The 26,425-nt window shown below is 51.0% G+C and overlaps 7 protein-coding genes across 7 annotated transcripts; 3 read left to right on the forward strand and 4 right to left on the reverse strand.

Moving 5' to 3' along the window:
* Positions 1-785: 785 nt before the first annotated feature.
* BO95DRAFT_462211 (carbon-nitrogen hydrolase family protein) lies at positions 786-1,725 on the forward strand (the record flags this gene model as incomplete). Its single annotated transcript, XM_025588894.1, has 2 exons — positions 786-840; positions 899-1,725. 2 exons carry the CDS (start codon positions 786-788, stop codon positions 1,723-1,725), a joined length of 882 nt encoding a protein of 293 aa, XP_025443702.1.
* Positions 1,726-4,448: 2,723 nt separating this feature from the next.
* BO95DRAFT_85717 (uncharacterized protein) lies at positions 4,449-6,249 on the reverse strand. Its single transcript, XM_025592280.1, has 4 exons — positions 5,968-6,249; positions 5,463-5,916; positions 5,018-5,409; positions 4,449-4,947 (listed from the first exon to the last, which is right to left on the reverse strand). Exons 1-4 carry the CDS (start codon positions 6,106-6,108, stop codon positions 4,546-4,548), a joined length of 1,389 nt encoding a protein of 462 aa, XP_025443703.1. The 5' UTR covers positions 6,109-6,249; the 3' UTR covers positions 4,449-4,545.
* A 1,170-nt stretch (positions 6,250-7,419) lies between these two features.
* Positions 7,420-8,491, forward strand: BO95DRAFT_359443 (60S ribosomal protein eL31; the record flags this gene model as incomplete). Its single annotated transcript, XM_025582445.1, has 3 exons — positions 7,420-7,512; positions 8,102-8,176; positions 8,285-8,491. The coding sequence occupies 3 exons, from the start codon at positions 7,420-7,422 to the stop codon at positions 8,489-8,491; spliced, it is 375 nt and encodes a 124-aa protein (XP_025443704.1).
* A 1,427-nt stretch (positions 8,492-9,918) lies between these two features.
* Positions 9,919-14,219, reverse strand: BO95DRAFT_462214 (RanBP1 domain protein; the record flags this gene model as incomplete). The annotated part of the gene is made up of 2 exons (XM_025588895.1): positions 9,919-13,891; positions 14,158-14,219. The coding sequence occupies 2 exons, from the start codon at positions 14,217-14,219 to the stop codon at positions 9,919-9,921; spliced, it is 4,035 nt and encodes a 1,344-aa protein (XP_025443705.1).
* A 1,568-nt stretch (positions 14,220-15,787) lies between these two features.
* BO95DRAFT_441321 (SCP2 sterol-binding domain-containing protein) lies at positions 15,788-16,666 on the reverse strand. The gene is made up of 3 exons (XM_025586156.1): positions 16,441-16,666; positions 16,154-16,363; positions 15,788-16,084 (listed from the first exon to the last, which is right to left on the reverse strand). Exons 1-3 carry the CDS (start codon positions 16,454-16,456, stop codon positions 15,921-15,923), a joined length of 390 nt encoding a protein of 129 aa, XP_025443706.1. The 5' UTR covers positions 16,457-16,666; the 3' UTR covers positions 15,788-15,920.
* A 975-nt stretch (positions 16,667-17,641) lies between these two features.
* BO95DRAFT_359397 (cytochrome P450) lies at positions 17,642-19,547 on the reverse strand (the record flags this gene model as incomplete). The annotated part of the gene is made up of 6 exons (XM_025582442.1): positions 17,642-17,715; positions 17,771-18,104; positions 18,198-18,521; positions 18,572-18,716; positions 18,776-19,266; positions 19,344-19,547. 6 exons carry the CDS (start codon positions 19,545-19,547, stop codon positions 17,642-17,644), a joined length of 1,572 nt encoding a protein of 523 aa, XP_025443707.1.
* Positions 19,548-22,159: 2,612 nt separating this feature from the next.
* BO95DRAFT_462217 (DEAD/DEAH box helicase) lies at positions 22,160-25,860 on the forward strand (the record flags this gene model as incomplete). The annotated part of the gene is made up of 4 exons (XM_025588896.1): positions 22,160-23,466; positions 23,521-24,292; positions 24,353-25,792; positions 25,849-25,860. The coding sequence occupies 4 exons, from the start codon at positions 22,160-22,162 to the stop codon at positions 25,858-25,860; spliced, it is 3,531 nt and encodes a 1,176-aa protein (XP_025443708.1).
* Positions 25,861-26,425: the final 565 nt, after the last annotated feature.

Here is a 26,425-nt window from a genome sequence, read left to right on the forward strand (position 1 = left end):
CACATTCCTGCGGAAATTCAACTGCCGAGTGTATAGCCTCACGCGAGTCTAACTTTGTGCCGATGGCAGAAATAGGGCATAACTCTACTCATGGGGGACATAAAACGCAGATTGCGTCATAGGATTGGTAGTGCATTCCTGACAAAACTTCTTGAAGAGTTGCTCTCACGCTTTCAGAATGGCAGACTCGCGTTCATCTATGAAAGAGCATCTGGAGGAATGTAGCTAGCACCGATCTGGTAGGGCAATGTAGCACAAAGAGCAGATGACGTCTGTGACTGATTGTCAGTCATACCATTGGAGCAGCATGACAGTCTTTCCATTCGACTATACTCCAGCCTCCTTGTTTAGCACATCGGCCATAGTCTGCGATCTTGTTAGCACAAGCGCCTGGCTTGGGGCTGTGTCTGAACCCAGCTACACTCACGGTCAAGTTGTTTCTTTGTTGCATCATCGTCTACTTGCGGACTCGATGAGCCAGCTGCAACATCTGAGTCTCAAGCATAGCTTATGGCACAATGTACACTATACTGCACACATCTCATTGGAGTGTATCGTTGCGGGTATGTCTTGTAGTTGGTGGGGAGGATGTTGATAAGCGATTTGGAGTAGAAGAGCTCCGTAGATAACTAACTTAGCATAGATAGCGTATTGAATGCGGCACGTCGGCAGATGCTCGGCGCGAAAGCCGCTTCCCCCGCAATCGCCTCAATCTCCCTTCCATCACCACCACTACCACCACCAACAACCATCTTCTTCTGCTCGCATTCCCATACACAACCACCATGGCATCCCTCCTCAAAAAACCATTGAAGCTTGCTCTCGTGCAACTAGCCTCGGGTAAGTCAATTCCACTCTCAAGACCCATAACCTACTTCCTAACTCCCACAACAACCAGGCGCCGATAAGGCCATGAACCTCGCCCACGCTCGCAGCAAAGTCCTGGAGGCCGCCAAAGCTGGCGCCTCTCTCATCGTCCTTCCGGAATGCTTCAACTCCCCTTACGGCACCCAGTTCTTCCCTAAGTACGCTGAGACCCTGCTTCCATCGCCGCCCACCAAAGAACAATCCCCTTCCTACCATGCGCTCTCCGCCATCGCCGCCGAGGCCAAAGCCTACCTCGTGGGGGGCAGCATCCCGGAGCTGGAGCCCACCACCAACAAATACTACAACACCTCCCTGGTCTTCTCTCCCTCCGGAGCCCTGATCGGCACCCACCGCAAGACCCACCTCTTCGACATTGACATCCCCGGCAAGATCACTTTCAAGGAGAGCGAGGTCCTCAGTCCCGGCAACCAGCTGACCGTGGTCGACCTCCCGGACTACGGCAAGATCGGGCTCGCCATCTGCTACGACATCCGCTTCCCGGAGGCGGCCATGATCGCGGCCCGGAAGGGCGCCTTCTTGCTCGTGTACCCCGGCGCGTTCAACACGACCACCGGCCCGCTGCACTGGTCGCTGCTGGCTCGGGGCCGTGCCGTCGACAACCAGGTGTACACGGCCCTGTGCAGTCCGGCCAGGGACCTGGAGGCCTCGTACCATGCGTGGGGACACAGTCTGATCGTCGACCCCAGCGCGAAGGTGCTGGCCGAGACGGAGGAGAAGGAGGATATCATCTATGCGGATCTGGATGACGAGACCATCCAGAGTACGCGAAAGGGCATCCCTATCTACACCCAGCGGCGGTTTGACCTGTATCCGGATGTGAGTGCCGGGAGTCAGTAGAAATCTTCTCCACATTGAATGTTTTGGCGATAGCGGCGCTTGATTCTTTTTACACAGGCAGAATAGACGAGTGATGAATTCTCAGGCTGGCTTTGCTATGTTTCCTTCCTTTGTGGTGAATGTCTACTGACGGCGTATTCACAAGATATAGCTTGCATACAGTAAGTGCCATGCTGTTGTAGATCCTTCAATGGAGCTGTACCGGGTGAATAGACCATTGTTCGGTCCATGGCCTTTCATCCTCATGGCCATGTATGACATCTTTCCCTCTCCCCGCCCAGATCTTCTTCGGAACAACCATCTCGGACCTCGTCAAGGCAGTCTCGGCCTATGTTCCCTGATGGCAATCTATACGATGCTTCAGGCAGTTTCTGAACAAGTTCCCTGACAACTTATACAATGCTTGATGTCTCAAGATACATCAAATCCTCGCCAGTTCTATCTGAATATATGCACCAACGGCAAGCCACATAAGTTAGACACATAAGCCCTCAAAAGCCAAGCGCCTACTGCTTGAATTCCTGGATTAATTCCAGCGGAGCTCAGATAGCCCAACTTGCTATCTGATGTCGTGGACTAATCGGTCATTGGAGAGAAACCATAATGTTTTCTTCATGGAACACCAAAGGACGGGGGACCCGCAAACTCCGAATGTGGTTTTCGTTGGCAGCATTACTCTTCTTGATATCTCACATGGTTATGACGAAGAGCCAACCCTATTGAAAATGCCCGCATAGATTGGAAGAGACCCGAGACTTTGCCAGCACTGGCCGGTCTTGCCACGCCGCACAGTTTTTGGTCATGTCGACTCAGCAAAGACACAGTCTCAATTCGATCCATGATGATTGCGTCCTATGTTTCTCTCGGAACATATCTTCTTTGGTCTGCAGGATGGATTAGCCGAGGGTCGACTTCCTGGATCATAATCGAGATGATACCGATCCAGAGCTAGTCTCTCTGCCGGGCCTGGAAGGCTAGCAATGCCAGCCGACGAGACAAAGCTGCGCTATGGCTGCAAAGAGCACCCTACCCCGTGGTGATATATCCATGCCACTCAAGAAGCTATAGGATAAGACGAAACCAATTTCACAGTGTCGGCTTGCATGAGGCACCCAATCATGGAAATCATATGGAAGAGCCGAAATTCACATTCGAATTCTATCCGCGCTCAACGAGTGGAGGAAAACAAGACTCTACCGAGAGGCGGGACAGATTGAGAGGGTGGCGGAATATAAGAACCTCGATACCGGCAAACCGAATCAACTACCTACCCTTCGGCGTGATCCGCAGTCCGGGACCTCGGTGCAGCGAACAACCTGTTGAGGAGATGGTCGACCTCCAGGGAGGCAGCTCTATGGGATACAAAGACTGCTGAAGCCGAGATGCTTGGTAGGAGTGATGGACTGTGACTCGCTGGACAAACTACGGACCACGCACACCCTCTGTCTAACCTGTTCCCTGTCTGGATCCCTGGTATACCCTGGGAGGGGCCGCGGAGGGAAACGACCATTCGACTGTTACTCACTCCATCCCGAACGTGGTGAGAAGCTTACACCATAGCACGATGGCAGAAAAACATACAGAGTACAGGATTCAATAGACGGTCGGCGACGTGTACTGCAAAAAGCAGCCATCCTCGACAGACACCCCGAGAATCCAGATAGGGCTAACAAAATAGGGAAACTCTAAGACGTAATCCCTGCAACTATACAAAAAGCTGTCTACAAACATGATCCTATTTAATCAATAATCTTCAGCTTGGGGTCTCAGATACTCCCAGAATATCACACGCGGGTCAGAGAAAGTCAGCCCCAATGATGGGATCAGATCCAGCCGCGTCGACCCATTTTAGCAACAGCAACAGATGTTGTCCCTACTATTCGACACAGAACGCCGGAAACACCCTCAAATCTGTACACGGCTACCAGTGACTTATCAGGTAGATTGGGTCCTTCGCTGACTTCACGTACGAGCGAAGTCCGGGCAAGGTTTGCAGTACCGCTCGACCATACAGAAAATATTCGATAAGGGGCTATCACTACCGACCTGGGAGTAGCTTACTCCTCCTTGCTTCGCAAACCAGTCAGCTTTTCCCTGTTGTATGGTGCTAGATCGGCAAATGGGAATCAGGTAGATAGAAATGGAGACTCCGGAGTTGGATTTTCAGGTTAGCTTGCAGGGGATCCACCCCCGCAATTTCATGTTGGTCCACATCTAGAAGATAGCAGATAAGCCGAGTCGGGCAGGGCATCCCGGTGCATGAGAATGTGATATTCAGCGGCTTGGCTGAATGGGGAAACAAACAGGAGTTGATATCAGCCAGGTCGAAGTAAGGCGGCTGTCGGAGGTACTTTATAGTGCTTATTTGTATATGAGATTCTTCGTGGATGGGGCTTTCTACCAAGGTCATCTTGAAACCAAAGTGGCTGGCCATAAGAAGGTATTTGTCGATTGGAAAGGTGTTATGTTACAAAATCAAAGAGGAAGGTAATTCAAAAGTTTTATCTTACCATCGCATGAACCCCGCTCGGTTCCGATCCGGCAAGTCATTCCGCAGTCCACCACTTTTTAGCGCTTATGCTTGGGTTATCATGCTTGCATTAGCCCTAATTTCGACAGAAATTTGACGAACTTGAGGGCTACACGTATACTTCACATTCCTGAGTACGCATGTGATATGTACATGGTACGGGTGAAAGAAAGTATAGCTAGCTCTATTCAAACGTAAAACTCATCAAGTTCGTCATGACTAAATGCATGCAATGCATGCGTGCGTATGTGTATATAGGGACTGTACGCCTGCTTGCTTTTTCTTCCCCCTCAAACAGAGTTGGAATTATCGGCACAGCTCCACGCCCCGGACTCGGAGGAGTCGATGATGCCCACGATCGAGCTGTAGGTGCCCGCCACCATCAGAAACGTCCCCGACGCAATCACGAACCCGCTCCAGACGACCATCAGGTACCACCGCGCGGTTCGGTCCTTGCGCCAGTTGTCGTAGAGCCACATGCAGCCCATGGGCTGGAAGCAAGTCACCGTCCCTAAAAGAGCACCGACGAGGGAGATCAGGGTGTTGAAGATCGGGATCCCGCTGGCGATGATGTAGGCCACCATGGTGACGGTGAAGGTCGAGCCTAGCCAGGTGATCCAGTGTCGGGCGGTGTTGGCGGTCAGATGCCGCGTGCCTCGGAGACAGCGGACGAAGATGTGCTTGCTGGAGAGCTGGCGTGGGGTTAGTGCGAGGGGACGACTCAACCGGATTTTGTTAGGAATTGGGGTCGGTGGTACTGACATGGGCACACAGAGTTCCAGAAACCAGCAAGCCTGGTAGAGCGATGCCGTAGGAGATTTTCTTGATCAGTACACCAGCGGAGCCCAGAGCTGGCGAGGCGACGTAGGAGCCGCAGTAATAGTAGACGACGATGCCGATGGTGATGTAGGTGATCGTCACGACACTTTGGCAGAGTAACAGGGACTTCGGGTAATGACGGGGCTCGCTCATCTCGGCGACAATGGAGAAGAAAGCCGGGGTGCCCGCGTACGCGAAGACCAGAGTGTTGATGGCGGAGATCGCGTCGGTGAAGCTGGGGCTGCCGACGATCTTGTAGTCGGATCTCCAGACTCCTTCTTGCGGTGCGGCAGCCGGACGGTCTTGGATTCCCACGGCGATGGTGACGATCAAGACTGGGCATATCAGTTAGATGATTTCTGGGGTGTTGGTAGATTGCTTGACCCACCAGCGGTAAGAATGCATCCTACACCAACCCACGCCAACCAGGTGATCCGACCTAGCGTCCGGATGCTCGAGAGCAAGAACAGGATGATGGCGGCGACGGCGACGAAGACGGCCGTACACGCGCCATGGGTGGAGAGCGCATTGAGAGCGATGGAGGTGCTGAGCATCGCGGACCCTGAAGTAAATACGAAGAGGAGGCAAAAGGCCCAGCCGAACAGTTCGCGACCCCATCGGCCGAACAAGAGCTGGCCGACATCGTCGACGCCGTAAACGTGGCGGTGCCGTAGCTTGAACACACCCACTATGTAGTCGGACCAGGTGGTGATCCCGGCTATAGTACAGAGGAGGATAACTCCGGGGACGATCCCAACGGTGTCAAAGACCGAGGGAATTGAAAGCACTCCAAGACCCATCTGAGTCTTCATCATGAGAACCGAGGTTCCAAGCCATCCAACCTAGGATGATGTCAGTAGGCCCCGGATTCGTGATTCGAGGGTTATACTCACATTCCTGTAGTTCGGTCCATCTTCCGATATCACACCGAAGACTGCATCATGCGCGACGGCGGTTTCATCCTCCACCTCGCCGATCGCTGGCTCGAGGTCGCTGCCGGGTTCATCTTTAGTGTTGGGTGGTGGCTTGGACATGTCGGGTGTTTTGTTTTTGGTAGAAGAGACCGCTAGATCAACAGCCGGTCTTAATTAAATAGAACGGAACAATAAGTCTGACTTCTGAAAGTTAAAAGTACAACGCGCAGAAGGATATTTTGGGAGAGAAAAAGATGAGTCGAAGTGGAATGACTCCTTAGAGCGGAGATTGGGGGAAAGGCACATCAAAGAACCTTAAACTAAGCCAGTTTCCATTTAGTAACGCCGGTCTCAACCATTGTACATATAACACTCCGACCTTAGTATACTTGGGGGTTTCCAATTAAAGATAAGCTTCATCTGTTAGTGTTGGGGGTACAGACCCACCTACACGACGACTTCGGCTTGCCTCGAGACGATATACAGCTGAAGTTACTGCATGTGCATATAGTGGTAACAGTAGTACGACGCCAACTGAAGCCTTTTCTTCTTGCCATGTGAAGCTGTACTGTTGACAAACCAGCCATTGATACAATGATAAAGGCATTATCATACATACTGATGATCTTATCTGACTTTTCATAGTGGCATGCATCTCCACCGTAACAGGCAGGCTTCGACAACACTTCCCAATTCCGCCAAGATCTGCATCACCATCCTTGTATTGGATTGGATTAACAGTGCATCTTGTGCCAGGCCTGACTGAGATACTGACAAGCAGGATATTCATGCTCCGGAGTAGATTGGCATTGGGGGTGTGATGTCAATCAGCAACCGCAGACTTTCCGTCGCTCTTGCCATGACATGACACCCGCGCTGATGGAGGATCATCAGGCCTCATCTGGCGACGCCTCTGGAAATCCTGAAGAGAGTGTAGGTATAAGGGCTCGACCGGTGAGAACGATGCACCACAGCTTGCACGAAGTATCACAGCAGGCCTTGTGCAGGCGCAACGGTAACTACAGTAGCAGACAGATGAGGTGGTCATGCGACCTCCGATCTCGGATCCATACGAGCCTAAGCCTATCGTGGCGGACTATGTCTGCCTGCCTCAGGCATCAGATGGATGCATTTAATGAATGAATGTTCTCCCAAGCACACCCGCCGGGCGGTACATCACGTGCCAGATGAAGGGCCAATCACCACCGCGGCTGGCGATAAGCGAGCCCGCACTGGAATTCCCACCAGCGAAAAACCGACCATCTCGAAATCTCCTCCATCCTTGACCGTCGACGACCACTACAGCCCACGACAGCCGACATCTCTGTCCCTATTCAGTGAGTTCTTGTCGCCAGCACCTGCGCCTCGCCATTCTTGCGTCCGTCTGTTCCGAAAACTAATCACATTTTTTTCTTCGTTTCCATCGCAGAAATGTCCAGCACCATCAACAAGACCGGCAAGAAGACCCGCTCGGCCATCGCCGATGTGGTGTCCCGCGAGTACACCATCAACATGCACAAGAGAGTACGTTGAAACACCAACCACATTGCGATCCAACCTTTTCCGACAGGAACTCCGGTTTCTCTATATCCCCCTTTCCCCTCAAGCGACATGCGAAACGGAATCCAACCGCAAATCGTTGTCGGAGGTCATGGACGGAGAACAAGAAAGAAGAAGACAACACAAACACACGATGGATGAAACCCACGAAGCGGCGCACAAATTCAAAATCTCTCCAAACTCTTGGCATCTGAAAAGAAACGAGGGCAAACGAGAACAAGAAGCAGCCCAAGGGTTTTCTATAAACCCATCATCATCATCATCGTTGTTGTTGTTAGGATTGTGTGGAGGAACAACCTCGGGGGTTCCATTTGCCAGAAAACCGAGTCATGGTGGTGAAAATCATCATTGGCTTGGTTTTCTGGGTCACCACACGCATCTCCAAAAAGAAGAATTAGTTTTATGAAGTCCACCTCAAGGCCGAATTTCGCTCGCAAACACTCGCTTTGCAAGATTTTCTTCCCACATCATTTTTCCCCATTCTTGCACACGACGAAAAAAAAGATGGCATTCGGGCGGAAGACTAATATTTCTTCTTTTTGGGTAAAATTAGATGCACGGTGTTAGCTTCAAGAAGCGTGCTCCCCGCGCTATCAAGGAGATCCGCGCCTTCGCTGAGCGTGCTATGGTGAGTCTATCCTTTCTCCTGATCGCCCGGTACCCAAGTCCTCCATCTGAGGAATCTTGTACGGGCAACCCTCCGCGAAAGTATCACTAACCCCCCCGGGAACTCTAGGGCACCACCGACGTCCGCGTCGACCCCCAGCTCAACAAGAAGGTCTGGGAGGCCGGTATCAAGGGCGTTCCCTTCCGTCTCCGTGTCCGCATCTCCCGCAAGCGTAACGACGAGGAGGGCGCCAAGGAGAAGCTCTACTCCTACGTCCAGGCCGTCAACGTCAAGGAGGCCAAGGGTCTCCACACCGTCGTTGTTGATGATGAGTAAATCTTCAACGAACGACAGTGCTTGATATCCCCTCCAAATACAAAAAAAACGGTCCTCATTGTATGAAACCAAAATTTCTTTCCTAGAATAATGAATGGGACAATATGATGTCGGGTGGTTTGCTGGAACCAATCTTCTTCTTTTGCTGCCTTCTCTTTTTATTGTAGTGTGATGGAATCGTAAGTACTGTAAAGATCAACCAGGCGGATCCTTCTGGTGTTGGAGTTGAAGGTGGTATCACTCGTGGTTCTTATGCCAGCTAGGTCGACAGAGAGCTTGTCTCTAGCATCTATGTCTCTGGCATAGAAGAATTGCAGGCATGTCAGAGCAAAGACTAAGTATTACGCTCTTCCCTATCTGTCGCTACATGATCCACCAGTCTTAAAGCCATATGCACAATGAATTACCATTTGTATTCCCATAAGATTCCATCCTAAGCACAAAATGCACCAGTGATAACGACAACCCCCCACCCCCAACCAAGGATGAATCCCACTGCACTGCGCTGCGTGTATCAAGTGTTAAGTGCAAAGCGAATCTGGCAAGAGTTCAAGAAATCAAAGTCTTCTTTCCTCTAATAATACAACGACGATTTCAGGGTGTCATGAAAAACCGATTTAAAGAAGCCAAACCTGAGAAAAAAACCAGACCCCCTTATGAACAAGAGACAACCCATTTTCAGGAAGAAATGGAAACGGCACAACACGTTCGAAGCAAAAAAAAAGGATTCTTGCCTTTCAAATCCACAGAGACACTCGCTATGCTAGAATGCGCCTGTTTCTTTTCCTGGTTGGACAGACGGAGACAAGAAAAAAAAGACACAACGATCGCTATTCCCGATGATGCAGTTTCGGTCAACTCGAGAGATGCAGAACAGAAAAAAAGAACACTGTAAATACAAATATGCCTTGAATCCATGGGGAAGAAGAAACAGGAAGATATTTTCCCTCTCATCGAAGACAAGAAAGCATGGACAAGAAACGGTGAAGTAGAGGGAAAGGTAGATATCAAGAAGTAGGACTCAGGATATGTGGAATGGGAACGGATCACGAAAGAAACCACAGTAAGCCGGCTGGAAGTATGTAAAACAAGATAAACATCGCCAGAGGAACCCCTGTTGAACTCACATGACTTTCAAAGCTGACCCTCTCTTAGGTTCGTAAGTCGTAGTGGTTCAAGAAACGTTTTTTGGGAGTGCGGAGACCAGGCATCCATCCCAATTCAGATAGACCAGAGTAGAGCCTGTGTTGCTCAAGACTCGCTTGTTACAAGGGGGGAAATGCCTTGAACACTTGGGCAAAGAGAAAGAGTTTCAAAAACAAACCAGAGTACATTCGCTCGCACCTTACGCCGCCGGCCCGATCATAAAAAGTGTGTCCAAATACGTTTGTGTGGACACAATTCGTTCGTAGTGCCCCAATGCAAGACTAAGACTTAGTCTCCTCCATCGCCTTGCTGAGACGTTCTGCATCGTCTTTCGTCTTAACCCGGAGGGCCCACAAGACCGGCGGTCCTTCGGCTTGAGGTACCATAAACTGGACACTGTTGCCGGACGCTTTGTATGAGATGGCCTTAACCAGGTATGTGTTGAGAACGACATTTCCGCTCGGGTCGGCTCTGACAAGAATACGACCGCGGGAGGTGGTCCGATGCTTCAAGACGCGGATGAATCCAACGCCCTGACTCTCCCAGGCGCCATCGGTTTTGTTGTGCTTCATTGCACGAGCTCGGTTCTCTAGAACAACATCTTCGTCTTCTTCACCGGCTCCAGTGCGGAGATCGGCCTGGGGTAGGTTTTCAGCTGCATCTCCGTCGCCGGACTCTTCCGCTCCAGTGTCGGAAGCGACACCAGGGGTGGACTGGCGGCTAGTTGTAGCCGACGCAAGAGCCGACGACCCTAGCACGGAGGGAGTCTGGAGGGACGGATTCCCAAAAGAAAAGCCAGTCGAAGGTTGGGTGTTACCAGATCCAGCCTTGTTCAGAGATGACGGGGCACCAAAGAGAGAAGAAAACGGCTTGGGGGGTTCAGCTGCCGCCGGGGTTGCAGATCCCGAAGCAGATGGGCTAGCTGCGAACTTAATCGGAGAGTCAGGCTTCCAAGTATTGTCACCGGACGGCTTCGAGAAGATGGATGGAGTAGCACCGCCAGGGCTGGAGCCAGCAGGACTGAAAATGCTAGATCCTGTGTTTGCGGTACCAAAAAGGTTGCTTGCCGCAGGCTTGAGTGCTGACTTCTCAGAGTCAGATGTGCCACCTTGTGTGGAAGAAACTGGCGTGTTAAGAGACGAGGAGAATTTCGAGGAGCCGAATAGTGTAGAAACAGGGTTCTTCTGTTCTTCATCGGCTTGACGCTTAGGTTCGGAGACACGGTCAAACAAGCTTCGGCCACCCGCTGCTGCATCCGTATTGCTGGCCGGCTTCGACTTCTGAAGGGCCTTCGCAAAGTCACCATCCTCGCTGCTGAGTGCAGGAGAATCTGCGGCGTTAGAGGCAAAGTCACTGGTCGATGTCTTCGCCACGTCCTCCTGATCATCCCCTACGTCTGAAGCCGCTTCGGTGTTGTTGTCTTCATCATCGACATTGTCATCGACATCGTCGTCGGCTTCAGAGGGAGTAGCTGACAAATGTCCAAAGATGTTGCTGGACTTAGGTGCAGACTTTTCTTGGTTGTCAAAGACGGAAACGCCAGAGTTGTTTGCAACAGCAACTTCTCCGGTCTTCTCGAGCTCAATAGCCTCGTCCTCAAAAACAAATCCTTTGCCAGGAACAAATTTAGCATGCTTCTTGCCTCGAGCGGCATGCTCCTCTTGCTTCTTGCGCTGTTGTTCGGCATCTTTGCGCTCCCACTCAGCTTCATCCTCCTCGTCGGAATCGAAGTCCTCTGCTTTGCGCTTAGCTTTCTCTTTCTCGGCATCCTTTTCGGATTGAGCCTTGAATTGAGCGAAGAAGTTACCACCGGCTGGGGCACTGAACTTGGGGGGAGCGGGCAAGGAGCTTGTAGAGGTTCCATTTTCCTGGCTGCCCAGAGGCTTGAGGACAAAAGGATTCTTTGGTGCAGTTCCGCTGGATGCACTAGATGTTGTTGCCGCACTTGACATTGAGGATGAGAAGAGCGAGGTAGAGGTCGAACCTTGCGTGGTTGAACTCGAAAACGACAGCTGTGGCATGGCTGGCTCAGTCGCCGGTGTCGCAGAGAACAACACAGGCTTGGCTGCTGGAGTGGATGGCTTCGAGGGGGTTTCCTTATGGGTGGAGTCCTGCTCAGACTCAGTAGTCTTCGATTTGGAGAATGACTGTGCGAAGATGTTGGCTGTGGTCGAATCGCCATTGACACGTTTGGGGGTGCCATTGACTTCGCCATCATCAACCGACCTTCTCTTCTTACTGTTGGGAGACGCATCCTGAGATGTCCCGAATGTCTTCCCAGCACTGGGTGTGGCAGCTTGGGTGGGAACATCTGCATCGATGGGAGTACCGGATTTCACCTTCTTGGATACTAGGCCATTGGGAGCATCTTCTGCGGCCTTGCGCTTGGTAGCAACAGGCATTCCAATGGTATCACGAACCCGCAGATAGAACTGCAGGATTGCATCAAAGTCTTTGCCAGATGGATCGGCATTGGCCACCTCGCGCTTGAAGCATTCATTCAAAGTGCGAAGACGATGAACCGATTCGACGTCAGCCTTAACGGCATTGTCCACAGCTCCTGCAACCTTGGGAGATTCCAGATCCTTAAAGTTGGAGGACTTGGACAACTGACTGCCTGTAGCTGGCGCGGTTGGCTTCTCTCCGTTGACCTTGAACAGACTTTGAGGTGCTGCAGCGGTAGTGGGGGCTGCCGGCTTTGGAGTAAAGACACTGGGAGTAGAGGGCGAGGTAGCTGCGGCAGGAGATGAGAAAAGGGCCGGAGGATTGGCTGGCTTCTCGGCTTGACTAGATTTGGATGTCTCTGTGGGTTTGGGGGAGAGTAGATTGCCAAAGGGATTTGCGGGTGCTGGCTTTTGCTCAGGCACCGACTCGCTCGAGGTCGCAGGCTTCGGCGCATTGAACAAATTACCGAAAGGATTCGATACTGCCGCCTTGGGCTTTTCCTGGTCTGAAGATGCTGTCGTCTTCGGCGCGAATAGGTTTCCGGTTGATGAGGGTTGAGAAGATTCAGTCGAAGGAGCTGGAGCTGCAGAGCTGGCGCCAGCATTCGAAAACAATGAGGGAGCTGTAGTCGCCGGCGAATTAAATTGAAATGTGGTCTTCGGCTTATCCGCAGTTTTCGGCTCCTGATCCTTCTTCTCTTCGGATGGCTTCTGTGTGCTGGAAGGTGCACCTGAGAAAAGGTTTGAAGATTGGAAAGGGTTTTTGAAGGGAGTGGCCGGACTAGCCGACGGCGCAGCGCCGAACAGGCCAGTGAACGGAGCGTTAGTAGCAGCAGGCGCTGTTGCTGGCTTTGAGGCTGTAGACGCGGCCGTGCTCTGAGTGGGAGTGGCGCCAAAGATAGGGGCGGAAGCAGGAGTTTGCTCGGTCGGCTTGGCTCCAAACAAAAACTTCGCTGGAGATTCGCTAGACGAGGTCGATGCGCCAGTGAAAGCGCCGCCAAAGAGTGGCTTGCTGTCACTCTTGGTGCTGTCGTCCTTGGAGGGAGCCGGTGAGCTAGGCGTTGAGCTTACACTGGTGCTAGGGAAAGAAGACTTCTGACTGGTGACTGATTTAGCATCTGGAGAGGTATGCATTGAGTCCGATCCTCCAAATGGACTCGACTGGCCAAAGATAGAGGGCTTGGCTGCACTGGATTGGCCAAATATGCCATTGGAAGGTGCAGAAGCGGTAGTGCTCTGACCGAAGATATTGGTTGTGGTAGGGGTTGCAGTTCCGTTTTGCGTAGAGGATCCAGCACTGTTGCTTGCAAAGAGACCTCCGGTGTTACTCTGTGCGCCCCCGGCTCCGAAGAGTGGGCCAGAGGGCAAGGGTTGCTGTTGCTGGGTTGCAGACTGGTTTCCAGCTGGCGGGGCGCTGAAAATAGAGCCTTGGAACCCTGAGAAGGCTGCTGGCTGCTGAGCTGACTGCTGAGTAGTACTCGCGGTGTTCATGCTTGCGAAAGGATTATTTGCTTGAGGGCCACCGAATGAGGATGAGAAACTGAAAGAAGACGATCCTGCACCACTTGGTGTGCTTGCACCGAAAGAGAACGGGGTCGAGCCACTTTGCGTGGACTGGCTGGGCGTCGAGTTCGCACCCGGAAAACTTTGGTTCTGTCCAAATGTAAATCCCGTAGATGGGGGTTGCGAGCTCGCCATTGGGGAGGATACTGTGTTGGGGTCAATGGGATTGAAGGCGCCACCAAACGTCGGGGCAGGTGCACCTGCGTTGCCCGCGGGTGTTTGGCGTCTAGAGCGCATTGGTCGAATTCTGAAAAGCGTATCAGTCAAGGTTTACGTCTGTCAAAAACGTGTGAAGGACGATATGTGACGAATATGAGAGAAAGAAGGGCAGTGAGACATGAGATCAAGAGATGTAACGATGGGGGAGCAGGAGGGAAGAAAGAAAACACGCAAGGGAGGAAAAACACAAGGTTAATTCGACGTGTTACTCCGTCGCAGGGCACGTCGAGGCTGCAGGGAGAAATAAAATTCATGCATGAGAGGCTCCGCAAAGGTCGGTCTACATTCACTTACTTTCTGGCCGCCAGCTGCGCGGCAGTTGCCCGCTGTGGCTTTTCTTCCGGTGTGTTGTTCATGTTGAAATCGGCCATTCGATCATCAGAGCTGCCCCCTTGGCCACCCTGGGCGCTTCTTTTAGACATGTATTATCCGACTATTGCGACGTCTTCAGCTGCGATGTGGACAAAGCAGCGTTCAATGGAGCCTCTCCTTGAAAGGTTGGCTCTCATGCACGATTGACGGCAATCTGCGGGCGCGCGGTGTACTCTGAGGCTGAAAGCTTGCTCTAATCCAGCGCCGGCTATCTTCGAGTCCGTTAAGCTCGAAAGGTTAGGAAGTACACCTGCAATCGTTCTGTGCGCGGCACTGCGGGTGGAGTGTACACGAGGGTTAAGAGTGTCGGTATGGGTGGTTAGAGATTCGGCGAACTCGGCAATGTCGGACAATCGCGTGGTGTTTACTTCGAGCACTGTTTACAAATCCCTCGAAGGACTGACGAAGGCGGGTTAAAATAATGTGAGGGAGGAAGTCGCACGCTCGTTCTTGTTCCGTATCCGGGGTGATGAGGAGAGGAGCGCAGCGCGCGAAGACAAGCGAGGAGATAAGGCGGAGGAACCCGACGGATGCGAAGAGACTAGAGGCAGAGCAACAGGCCTCACAGGCTGAGTATGGGGTATATCGATGAAAGGCGCCTTCGTTTCGATGTGCTCTGCCTGCGGGAGGGGATGGGTTGTGGTTTTTTTAGCCTTTACTTTGCGGACTCGCGACTCTTGCGGGCAGGAAGGAAGACGCTGGCAGAAAAAATTACTGTCACGTGAGCACACGCAAGGCAACATCAGACCAGCATGACATAATAACAAGCAAGAGGTCACTCAGGTAGTGAATAGTTACACATTGCGACCGTTGCTAGGCTGAAGGAGTCTAATACTATCAATGTACATAAGCTCCCCTGGTGCCTTGTAACTAGAATGAGTCTACTTAGGAACCTTCCACCAGGTTATTCATATTCCCTGAGGGAACTTGGAAAGAGTTTCTTTGATCACCTTGTTCTCCCCAGTCCGTGTGTCATCCGCTCCCGGTAAGTTAACTAACTAGTTGACTAGACCATGTATTGTACTGTTACGTCCCCGTTACCCTGCAAGAGAAGAGCGGAAGAAAGGCATGTAAGATTACGGGGTCATGCATCCTCCTTGTTTCCATGGCAAGAACATGAACAATGCAGTGCAGCTGACAGCCAAGTGGCACGCCTCCTTCCTCGCCTTGGAATACTAGCAGGGGGATATGTCTCGCCTTTTATTCCTCAGATGCTTTCCCTTCATGTCTGACATGAGGAGTTATTTTACACCCTTTTTTCTGGATAATACCCACAAAAAAATATGTTGTATATATCCAGCCCATGCACATTCTGTAAATATGCAGTACCCCCTGCTCAATATGGTACACTGGCAAAGCCATAAGCAATCATTTTGATTACATCCATCGCACCCGACGTGCATGGGTCTTTCCCATTTCCACAAGGGGATTGTCGATTTCACTATCCCTGTCTGCCTCGGAAGTTGAGACACCATATCCGGAACATCCTCTACAGCAGAATCCCAGCCCTTCATTCGAGAAGGGATAACGGACTGTCGCGCTCGTCATGATAGTTATGCTGAGTATGCAAGTACTTCTAAATTCTTAAGTTGGCCTATCAATCTTCTGCTGGAAATAGCTATACAGGAAGGGCAGAGAAACGCGTGTAAGACGAAAAAAGTCGATCCAGAAATCCAAAAGGGTATCTATAGCTTGGCCTTGCTCTGGGCTTTCTTCAAAACAGGCTCCATCTTGGTTGCCTTCATGATGTTGCCCTTGATCTTGAGCTTACCACCCATGAATAAGCGCTGAGCATTGGCCTTGCCGCTAACAAGGGAGCCGAAGTCCTCATCAGAAAGCGAGAGAGTGACTGTCGCAACAAAATTAGCTTCCCGACAGAGTGCGGTTGTACAGACCACGAGAAAAGCGAGGTACTTACCGTCAGCTTTTCCACCCTGGGGGGCGGCCCCCTTTCCCACGACTCCCTTGTCCTTGAGATCTAGGTACCAACTCTCCTCTTTACCCTCGGAATTTTTGAGGCTGAAGGAGACCACGGCCTTGGCCTTATCAATGGCGTCTTTGCGCTCGCCGGCGTCCGACTGCAGGGCAGCGTTGATCACATCGAATGCGGCGGAGGAGGGAAATGCGTCTGTAGAAGCGGCATTCGCGTTAGCCACAGTAAGACAGAAATATAATGTTTGTTGCTGGACCCAGAATCAAGCGTACCGTTCTTGAGACTCATGTTGGCGGTTGATAACAGAGATGGAAGTTAACTCTTCAAGTAATGCCAGAGGGTGCTGAAAGGACCGTAGAATTATCGAAGGAGGATCGGAGAGTTCAAAGAAGAACTCAGTGATGAGGATCAAAGGATGTATTAATAAAGTCCGACCCGGGGATTCAGAATTCAGGATTGCAGGATTCAGGCGAGCTACCCCGGAGTATTCGACGGACGGCGCATGTGAAATAATGGAGGCGGTCGCGGGGACCGGCGGTGGTGGGCCGAGGCTGGACAATCCTGTGATTCTTCCGTCACCTGCACCTTCATTAACTGCGTACAGTACAAGGTACAGCAGTAGTGGTCCAGCACCAACTAACTAACTGGAACCTCACTCTGACTAATCTGTTTCTCAGGCTCTGCAGATCGGGCAATGATTACTCGCAGTATTGTTTAATCCTTACAATCTGAGTCAAGTATCGATACTACAGCTTTCTTGCATAGTCGCCCGTTACGCAGTATGATGACTTCTATGTCCTCATTCTTTGTGAATGATGTCAGGTTTCGTCGGGTAGCTGCACCTGGCAGCATACCATGCTGCCTACAGTACTACTGTACTTCACACCGCAAGGAGTCGAAAGAACACACTTGTCAATCAAGGCATAGCTGATCGGCAGCTGCACGCCTTCATCGCTGTCTTAAACTTTGGTCTTCGTGACCGTAAGTTTGCGCCGCGATAATGATTCACCCTGGAGACCCTGAAGATATACTACTAATACTTTGTGCATACGTGCATATAACCGATCCTCATTATCCATTCACTGTTACTTCAAATCATTATGGTTAACAATTCAAAACTTGCTCTGATACAGTTCTACTCATTTTGTGACTTGCTGACTTATGCTTCGTTCTGGTTCACAGTTCCTCTTTACAAGACATCTGGGGCCAGCCCACATTCCAAGAAGTGGACATTGTCTCCGTACAAGAATACAAAAAGGCAAGATCAAGACAACAGTAAAATGGCAGACAGAAATGGTACCCAAGTGCTTTTTCCTTGCTTCATCGATGGCACACCACACCTTTTACACACTCCTTGCACAACTCTTTTTTCTCTCTCTCAGGAGTCAGCACCTTTCTCACTCGATATGTGGATGAAACAAGTCAATTTCTAGAGAACGGGGAGCTTACACAGACTCGAGCCTCGCTCGGACATCAAACAATGATGTCCTTCTTGCGGCGGACAGTGAGCTTTGTGGTCACTGGCGGAAGCTGGAATCGGCCCCATCCTAGCGAGCTTGTCAGCACCCTTGAGCCTTAGATATGATATCAAAGCCCACTTACTATGGATCTTGGGGCGTGTCTGCATGGGCTGGATGTCATACTTGAGCAGCATCTCGGCCATGAGAACTTTGAAGATGTGGGCAAAGATCCAGCGTCCAGGACACTGGCGACGACCATGTCCGAAGACCACATAGGTGTCGCTGGTTGCAGTGATCAGGTTGTTGCGTCTCTCCTCGGTCGGGGTGTGGGGCGCATAGAAGCGGAAAGGGTTATACTGATCCGGGGAGGGGTAGATGTCCTGGTCGCGGTGCAGGGCGTACTGCGGGATGCCGACCTTAGTACCGAATGACAGGTGAAGTCCGTTGCCAAGTTCAACACCGTTGGGAGCCACGACCTGCTGAATGCCAAGATGCCGGTTAGTATTGCCGGATGGAACAATGAATGGGGATTCAGAGCAACACAGAATGAGAGAGTAACGGATGCCGACCTTTCGAGTAGGAGAGACGGCATTAATACCATTCAGCCGAAGGCTCTCCTTCACAGCACTCTCAAGCAAAACTGCCTTTTGAAGATCTTCAGCAGTCCAAGAACCATCCGAGGAGATGGACTGCATTTCCTCGCAAAGGAGACCAACCAGGTTCTCATCAGAATAGCTGAGAATATCCAGAAGGACACTGGTAGCTGAAACACCACTAGTGTGAACACCAGGGAAATTAATCATGAAAATGCGATATGCCAGCCACATGGTAGTGAGCTCCATAGGCCATTTGCTCCGCATACCGGCCTGGATGAGCAGGTCCAACAGGGATCCCTGGATTATATCAGCAAATGAAAACCAAAGACACACGATGGGCATCTTACTTTTGTCTTGAGGGTCTGCTTCAGAACGTCGGGGTCAGAGGCCTCCTTCTGGTCCTGAATCTTTTTCTCGATGATGGGTTTCAGATGAGCATGGAACACTCTCTCATAGTATCGGTTGACCAGTCCGACGAGAGGGCCAACGACCCTTTTGAAGGAGTTAGGACTTCTGTGAAGACATGCAATGGTGGGATAGGGCACACTTACGGATGGAGGAAAGCTGGAAAGGCTTTGATAACATTCGCACCGAAGACGATAGCATTGGAGCAGTGTGTCAGGGCCGCCAAAAGAGCCTTGTCATCACTGTTGCCAGGCCCAATTGCGAGCACGTTGATCATTCGGCCGGCAGTCTTTTCCATAAACGAATACAGAGGAACTTGCACCCAATTTTCGGCGTCTTCGCCCCAGAGCTCGGACAGGCAGGCACGCGCCTCCTCGGCCAGAGACGCGGCAACAGACGGGGTCTTCAGGGTCTCCGATAGATCCTTGCTGATAAGTTTGACATAAAAGTCGTACTTCTCCGCGAAGGCAAGGGGCCAACTTGTGTATGCAAGCTGAAAGAAATCTAGGATATGGGCCTTGAAACTGAACTCGGTCTCCTTGGCAAAGAGAATGGCGTTCGATTCCTTGATAGGAAGCAAGACCTCATCACCTTCGTTCACACTCGGCATCACAAACGGTTTGTTGTTCTTGGAGTACTAAGAGGCGAAAGAACACAAGTCAGCCAAGGTATCACTTACATATGCTGGCCTTTGTTTCAGGGTCATGGAGGAACCTTTTCATATCCATCCTTGATGAAAGCGATGGGGTTGACACCGACGAAGCGCTCAGTGGCTCGACCAAAGAATCCTTTCTTGCTCAGAATCCAGGGGATCCCTTCAGGAACAGGGGATCTTTCAAACAGCTTGGCGATGAGGCAGGTGATGAAGATCGCCACCCCCAAGCCGAGTATGGTGGAGGACTTGGTCTCAAGCAACATCATGTTTGTTGTTGTTCTCACACGGACTTGAGGATCAACGAACGCAGAAGAGAGGATGTGGTGGAAGAAGAAGAGGGAGAAGGAGAAGAAGAAGACGAGTTCAAATGATCAAGAGAAGGGCTGTTATATACCCCATACTCTGATATTTTCTTCCACAGTCACAATTTTCAGGATATCGGCATCTCTCAGTTCCGATATAACTTCTTTGTCTGAGCAGGGCTTATCAAAATTACTCTGAGACGTTCACTAGCCTCTATTCCTGGTATGGTTCTCTCATTGGCTCACAGACCACGAGTTTGGATATATGATTTTGATATCAAAACTACACAGCCAATGACAGTGCCTCGTCGCACCATGAGCCAGGGCTACCAGTGAAGGAAATTCACAGTTACCGGCCTGATGAGGGAATTTCCCAGCCACGTGGGGAAGTGGAGCTGAAAGCCCTATCTCTGGTGATATTCAGGTACGACTAAAATGTTGAGGGGAGATAAGGGAAGAACACGGTCACAGCAACAGGCCTGACACTTTTTCGTACAATTTTGTGGGGTACTTCCAAATGCTACAAGCTCAAATATCAGTCCATGCAAACGACGGCCAAACAACTAGGAGCTACTCCTCGGGGCCGCCTCCACAATCCACACTCAAATGAACTGAACTCTACAGACAACTTGGCAGCTAGATTTAGCTCAAGCAAAAGAAATCACGGGCTCGGCTATGACACTCGAATTGGGTTGCAAATTCGTCTCCAGCAAGGTACATTCTTCCGAGTCTGAAACATGACGATGCGATGCCGAATGACACCTGAGGACGCGCTCCCGAAACCCAAATAAGTTCTTCTACACCTCGCGTACTAGTCATTGGCAAAGTTGGATGAAAATAAGATCCAGGCTTGGGCTGCGAGATTGAAACCAGACATAGTCATGCCAATCTCATATGGTCTGAAAGGTGCTGATTCTATCCTACGTTGACCCAGAGCCGCTCTCAATTTGCTATGCAGAAGAGTCGCCTGCTTGCCAAGGAGTTCATGAAAATAAGCATTGCTTGGGGTGGGCCCAGTCCTACCGAGCTTTTAATCTGTAGTGGCCGCGTTCGTCTCCCGGTAACTCATTGGCTCATCGTCTAATCGGCCTTCTTCTCACCTAAGGTACTAGCTCTACGGCAGTGTTTCTCGTCTTCATGGGGGCACCAACAGCAGGCACTGAGAACAAGATCGAGCGATGCAATCACATTCCGGCATAAGAATGACGAAGAAGACCGTGGCATATTCTTTGCTTCATAGCCGTTGAGTCAAAACGGTGACGTTTGCGCCATCTCTGTTGAGATGCGCCTAGGGAGATATGAGCCGAACCCATTCTTATGCATTTGCTATTGCGACCATGCAGCTGGACCTCAGCTACTCGAGAAGTAGAGTGCCCCCAAGATCGTCTGGAACCTATATTGCCTACACCTGAAGAAGAAACGCCACCTCGAAATACCTCCCACCCAATGATTTGTCCTGTGTCCTCCACGGTCAAAATCTTCGGCACGTATAGTACCGAATGCCTATGCATGGAAGCCCTTCATATTCTTCATCGTACAATTTTCGTCTTTTTCGTCTCCGAGAGAATAGTCGGGGGAAGATAATGCAGAGGGGATAGTAGAAGGAATGCTTGTGATTGACGACAGGCTTGATGAAGTTGATGGTTAACTTATAGTTTGCAACTGCGCACTAACCCCCGGATGTGGCTGGTGCTGGACTTTCTGCTCACCAGCCACATTCCTCTGTAACTGACCCCTCCCTCGATTATTAGACGTGTACGGAGTAGTTAGTCAAGCCACAGACGCCACAGTCCATCTGGCATGGTCATGCCCCGTACAGAAGTCATGAATCATCGGATTAACAGCTCACGAGTAAGTGGATGATGAGAATATATAAAGTTGATAGATCACTTTTCTTAACACAGCGGAGCCTTAGGGGAAAGAAAACCAAAAATAAAACACAACAATACAATACATAAAGGGCAACCTGAAAAGTGGAAGCAAACAAAAACAAAAAAAAAACAACCCGCCAAAGATCGCCACCAGAAGAGCCAACTCGGAACCGCCAACGTTCCTTTCCCGTCAACTCAATTAATTCACTATCGTTTTATCTCCACCTCAGCTCTCTGCTTACCTTTCCCCATCCATTGAAGTCAACCCAGAACTAATCTCTGTGGTTACGGTCACTGTCTGGACCGGAATTGACCGTGCTGGAGACTATCATTCACCGCAGGGCAGGCGTCATTCTGATCGCAGGGCGTGTTGCCAAGACATCCTCACTCCTCAATCCTCTCAATTTTGACGCTCTCTACTCCACTTCTCCATCCAACTGCCTTACTTTAACTCGTACTACTACTTCTCTTACTTACAATCCCAGCTTAACCACTTAAAGACAGCCATTCCCCAGTCTTGTATCTTCTCTGCCTTTTGCTACCTGGAATACCCTTGTTCTCTGCTTCCATTTCTGTCTCTACATCAAGCACTCTCAAAGTTGTTCCGCTGCTGCTAGCAGTTCCGCCGCCTTTGGTCGGTCGTGGTCTCGACCGGCGCTGCCCGCGCGTGTGCCGTGTCGGCTTTCTCCAGAACCAGCTATCATGGCTCCACACAACAACGATGAGGCGATCCGGGAGGTCCTAGAAGATCTTGAGCTTCAACATGTCATTCTGCAAAGTTTGGAAGAAGAATGCCCCGACGCAGAGCAAGACAGACAAGAGATCTTAGATGTCATTGAGGGCCTAGAGACGCGACTGGCGGTGCTACGCGGGGAGCCCATCGGCAGAACCGCCAATTCATCTCCGTCCCCCACGCGGAGCTCTAGTATGTCAAGAACATATTTTGACGGCGTTCCAGCCTTCCCTCTTGACAATCCTACGTCCTCTTCGCACAGTGCGGAACGTGCTGCCCGCTCCTTCCCCGGCTCCCCTCTCAATCGAACCAGTCGCAAACGTCAACTATCCACATCCTCTATTGAGGGTGAACACGATGACGGAGACGATGACTCGGATGACCTGGAAGCGCCAATCAGGCGAGAGCAGCGGAAACGGGTTCGTCGCCGCTTGAGCCCTGAATCCCATTCAAGTCGTCGCTCGGCGGAGGACGAATCCGATGTGGGACTGGACGATGGCAATGACGAGCTGCGCAGGATGCTAGGCCTGGACAGCTTCCGTCTAATGCAGGAGGAGAACCGACGAGCAGAGCATTGGCTCAAAGCGCAAAAGGAACAGGAACGTCGCGATGCTGAATTTGCGCGCCAGCTTGCGCAGGACGACAGTATCACGCCGCACTCGGCGTTGGCTCGGAGCCCTCCGCCTCCTACTGTTCCTAGGCCCCCATTCACCGCTCCAGCTCATAGCAGGCCTGCGCCTCATGCAACCCCTGCATGCTACATTCCAGGAAGTTTTCTCGAGGGACCTCAGCCTCCAAAGCGCCTGCCACCCACTGCGCCTCAATATGATGGCTATAGAGAGTCGAAAGTTGTCACGCTACCGGACGACAGTGATGATAGTGACATCGCAGAAATTGACGGCCAGGACTTCAGACCCAATCTTCTCCGTCCCCCGCTCTCACCGAGAAAGGGTCGCCAGGTATCCAATGACCGCTTCGACACTCATTCTGCAGCATGGAGAAATGGCAAGATGGGTCCGAATGGTCCAAATGATCTTCGAAGCGCCTACTCTCCCTATCTGAATGGACTCGCAGCCGGTCCCAGTGCCTTAGGTCCGCCTAGTTCTCGATTCGGGCCTAGAGTCCTGCCCAGTACCATGGCACGACTGAACTCCGGCTCTAGTATGCTCAATGATATGTCAAGCACCGTATCTCAGGCAAGCAGGGTCATTTTCGGTGGGTCGGACATCTCGTTTATGGGCCCTGGCGGCTACGAATCAGCTCTGGATTACATGAAGTGAGTACGCTCTGTTGACTTTAAAGGAGGTTTGCTAATCAAGCCCATGCGCAGTGATCTCTACGGGTATGGAGAGGATCCAAAGCAGACTAAAGAGGAAATCATGAAACTCCTAGAGTCTATCAGACCCGACTCTGAAATTTCTAAGGAAAATCGCGAAGGGACCCCTGAGGCACTCAAATTTACACTCCTGGAGCATCAGAAACTTGGTCTCGCGTGGATGAAGTCGATGGAGGAAGGGGAAAATAAAGGTGGAATTCTTGCTGACGACATGGGTCTTGGAAAGACTATTCAAGCCATTGCTCTCATGGTGTCACGGCCTTCCACCAACCCTGAGCGAAAGTCTACGCTGGTTATCGCTCCTGTTGCATTGATTCATCAGTGGAAGAGAGAGATCCAGAGGATCCTCAAGCCTGGCAAGCATCAGCTTTCAATTCATGTCCTACACGGCGACAAGCGGACTACGACTTTCAAAGATTTGAAGAAGTACGATGTGGTCCTCACTACTTTCGGGACTTTGGCAGCCGAGTTCAAGAAGCTAGAGAAAGCCGAGGAGATCAAGAAACATGATTCAGATCTGGGCATGGGCCTCATGAAAAACTTACCTTGCTTAAGTCCTCTCTCCAAATGGTATCGGGTCATTATCGACGAAGCCCAGTGTATCAAGAACAGGAAAACCAAATCTGCCATGGCGTGCTGCACTCTTCATTCCACGTATCGGTGGTGCATGACCGGTACCCCGATGATGAACTCAGTGGATGAACTGCAGTCGCTTTTGAAGTTTCTGCGGATCGCGCCATATTCCAACCACGAGAAATTCCAACGTGTGAGTCTGGCTCGTATTGCTTCTTCTGCTGATGACCGATGACTGACTTTGATCTCCAAGACTTTCACAAATCCCCTAAAGGGTAGTCCCGCTGGCCGCGAGAAGACAATGCAGGCATTGCAGGTTCTGCTCAAAGCAGTTCTTTTACGGCGCACCAAGACTTCCAAGATTGACGGTAAACCCATCCTACAGCTACCGCCCAAGGTGTCCGAGAGGGTGCATGCTGTCTTCAGCGAGGAAGAGGATGAGTTCTACAAAGCCCTCGAAACCCGCACTCAGCTTCAGGTCAACCGATACATTGAAGAGGGCACCATGGGGCGCAATTACTCCAGCATCCTTGTGCTGCTCCTCCGACTCCGACAGGCGTGTTGTCATCCGCATCTGATCAAAGATTTCAGCATTGAAACTCCTGTGACATCAGATGATTTGGACCTTGTCGCAAATGCCAAAGCTCTTAGCGATGAGGTTGTTACTCGACTGAAGAACAATGACGACCTCGAATGCCCAATTTGTATTGATGCTGTTGAGAATCCGGTGATTTTCTTTCCTTGTGGTCATGGAACTTGTGCAGAATGTTTCTCAAGAATCTCAGACCCTGCAGTTGCAGTCAGAAACGGAGTCGATGGCGCCAATGAGATCAAATGCCCCAACTGCCGCGGTAAAGTGGACCCCAAGAAGATTACTGATCACATCTCGTTCAAGAAGGTACACTGCCCCGATTCGACAGAGGGGGATGAGGAGGTTCTTGAGCCAACAGATGGGGCGGCGAGTGAGGATGACAGTGATGATGACAGTGATGATGATAGCCTGTCTCGGTTCATCGCCGATGACGATGGGGACTACGGTGGTAGCAGGACACGCAAATCCAAGGGTAAAAAGCCACAGAAGACCAAGAAGACCCTTGCCCAGCTCCGCAAGGACGCCCAGAAGAACCAGAAGGCTAAGCGCAAGTATCTGCGCCGTCTTGAAAAGACCTGGATCCCGAGCGCCAAGATCGAGAAGACGATGGAAATCCTCCGAGGCATCAGCAGCAATGACAGCAGCGAAAAGACCATTATTTTCAGTCAATTCACATCTCTGCTTGACCTGCTCGAGATCCCCATTGCGCGTGAGGGCTGGGACTATCGGCGCTACGATGGCAGTATGAAACCTGCGGAAAGAAATGCGTCTGTCATAGAATTCACGGACAATCCCGACTGCAAGGTCATGCTGGTATCCCTCAAAGCCGGTAATTCCGGATTGAATCTGGTCGCCGCCTCACAGGTGATTATCTTCGATCCTTTCTGGAACCCTTACGTGGAGGAGCAGGCTGTCGACCGTGCTCATCGTATTGGGCAAGCACGCCCGGTGCAGATCCATCGCATCGTGGTGAAGGGCACGGTTGAGGACCGAATTCTCGAGCTTCAGGACCAGAAGCGCGAGCTTGTCGAGGGAGCGTTGGACGAGAAGGCCTCGAAGAATGTTTCCAGATTGGATACTCGGCAACTGCGCCATCTTTTCGTAAGTCGACCACCGTATATTCCCAGAGCGCGCTCATACTAACGGATTTTGTTTAGAATATCCATTAATGTGGCCGACACGGTCTTATTGTTCAGTCAAGATTGCAGGCGTTGACGTTTCTTCTGGCGCAATGAGTACCATAACGATACCCTGGGTTTTCTCGTGTGTTTCTCTTTCGCGTGCTGCTTTATTGTTTTTCGAATTGGCGCTGCGCTCTCTCGATGACATATACATGGGTTGGAAAGTCTGCATCTAGATCGCTCTGCATCGAGGTCGGTGATTTAGTTGAATGAAGGCCATACAGTACATGCAGGAACATAGCTTAAGAGCCATAGGCCAATTGGTTTTGCTTTCTTGCCCCTCTTTCGATCTCGGTGAGGTTAGACTGTACCACAAACTCGTAGATCATGGTATGTCTGCGAATGGCTGATTAGCGGCAGTACTCATGATATGCCTGTCACAAGTAGGACATATTATCCAAGAATCCTTTCAATTCAATCCAGCCCGACGTAGTATCTCACTCATACAGAAAGGAAATTACCTGGTGCCACCCACTCACTTAGTCCCAAACTTCCCAACCAATTTCTCCCAGCAGTACATCACCAACCATGCAATGTATGTTCCAGACTAACG

This window comes from Aspergillus brunneoviolaceus (genome assembly GCF_003184695.1).
Source record: "Aspergillus brunneoviolaceus CBS 621.78 unplaced genomic scaffold BO95scaffold_22, whole genome shotgun sequence".
In the NCBI taxonomy this organism is placed as follows: domain Eukaryota; kingdom Fungi; phylum Ascomycota; class Eurotiomycetes; order Eurotiales; family Aspergillaceae; genus Aspergillus; species Aspergillus brunneoviolaceus.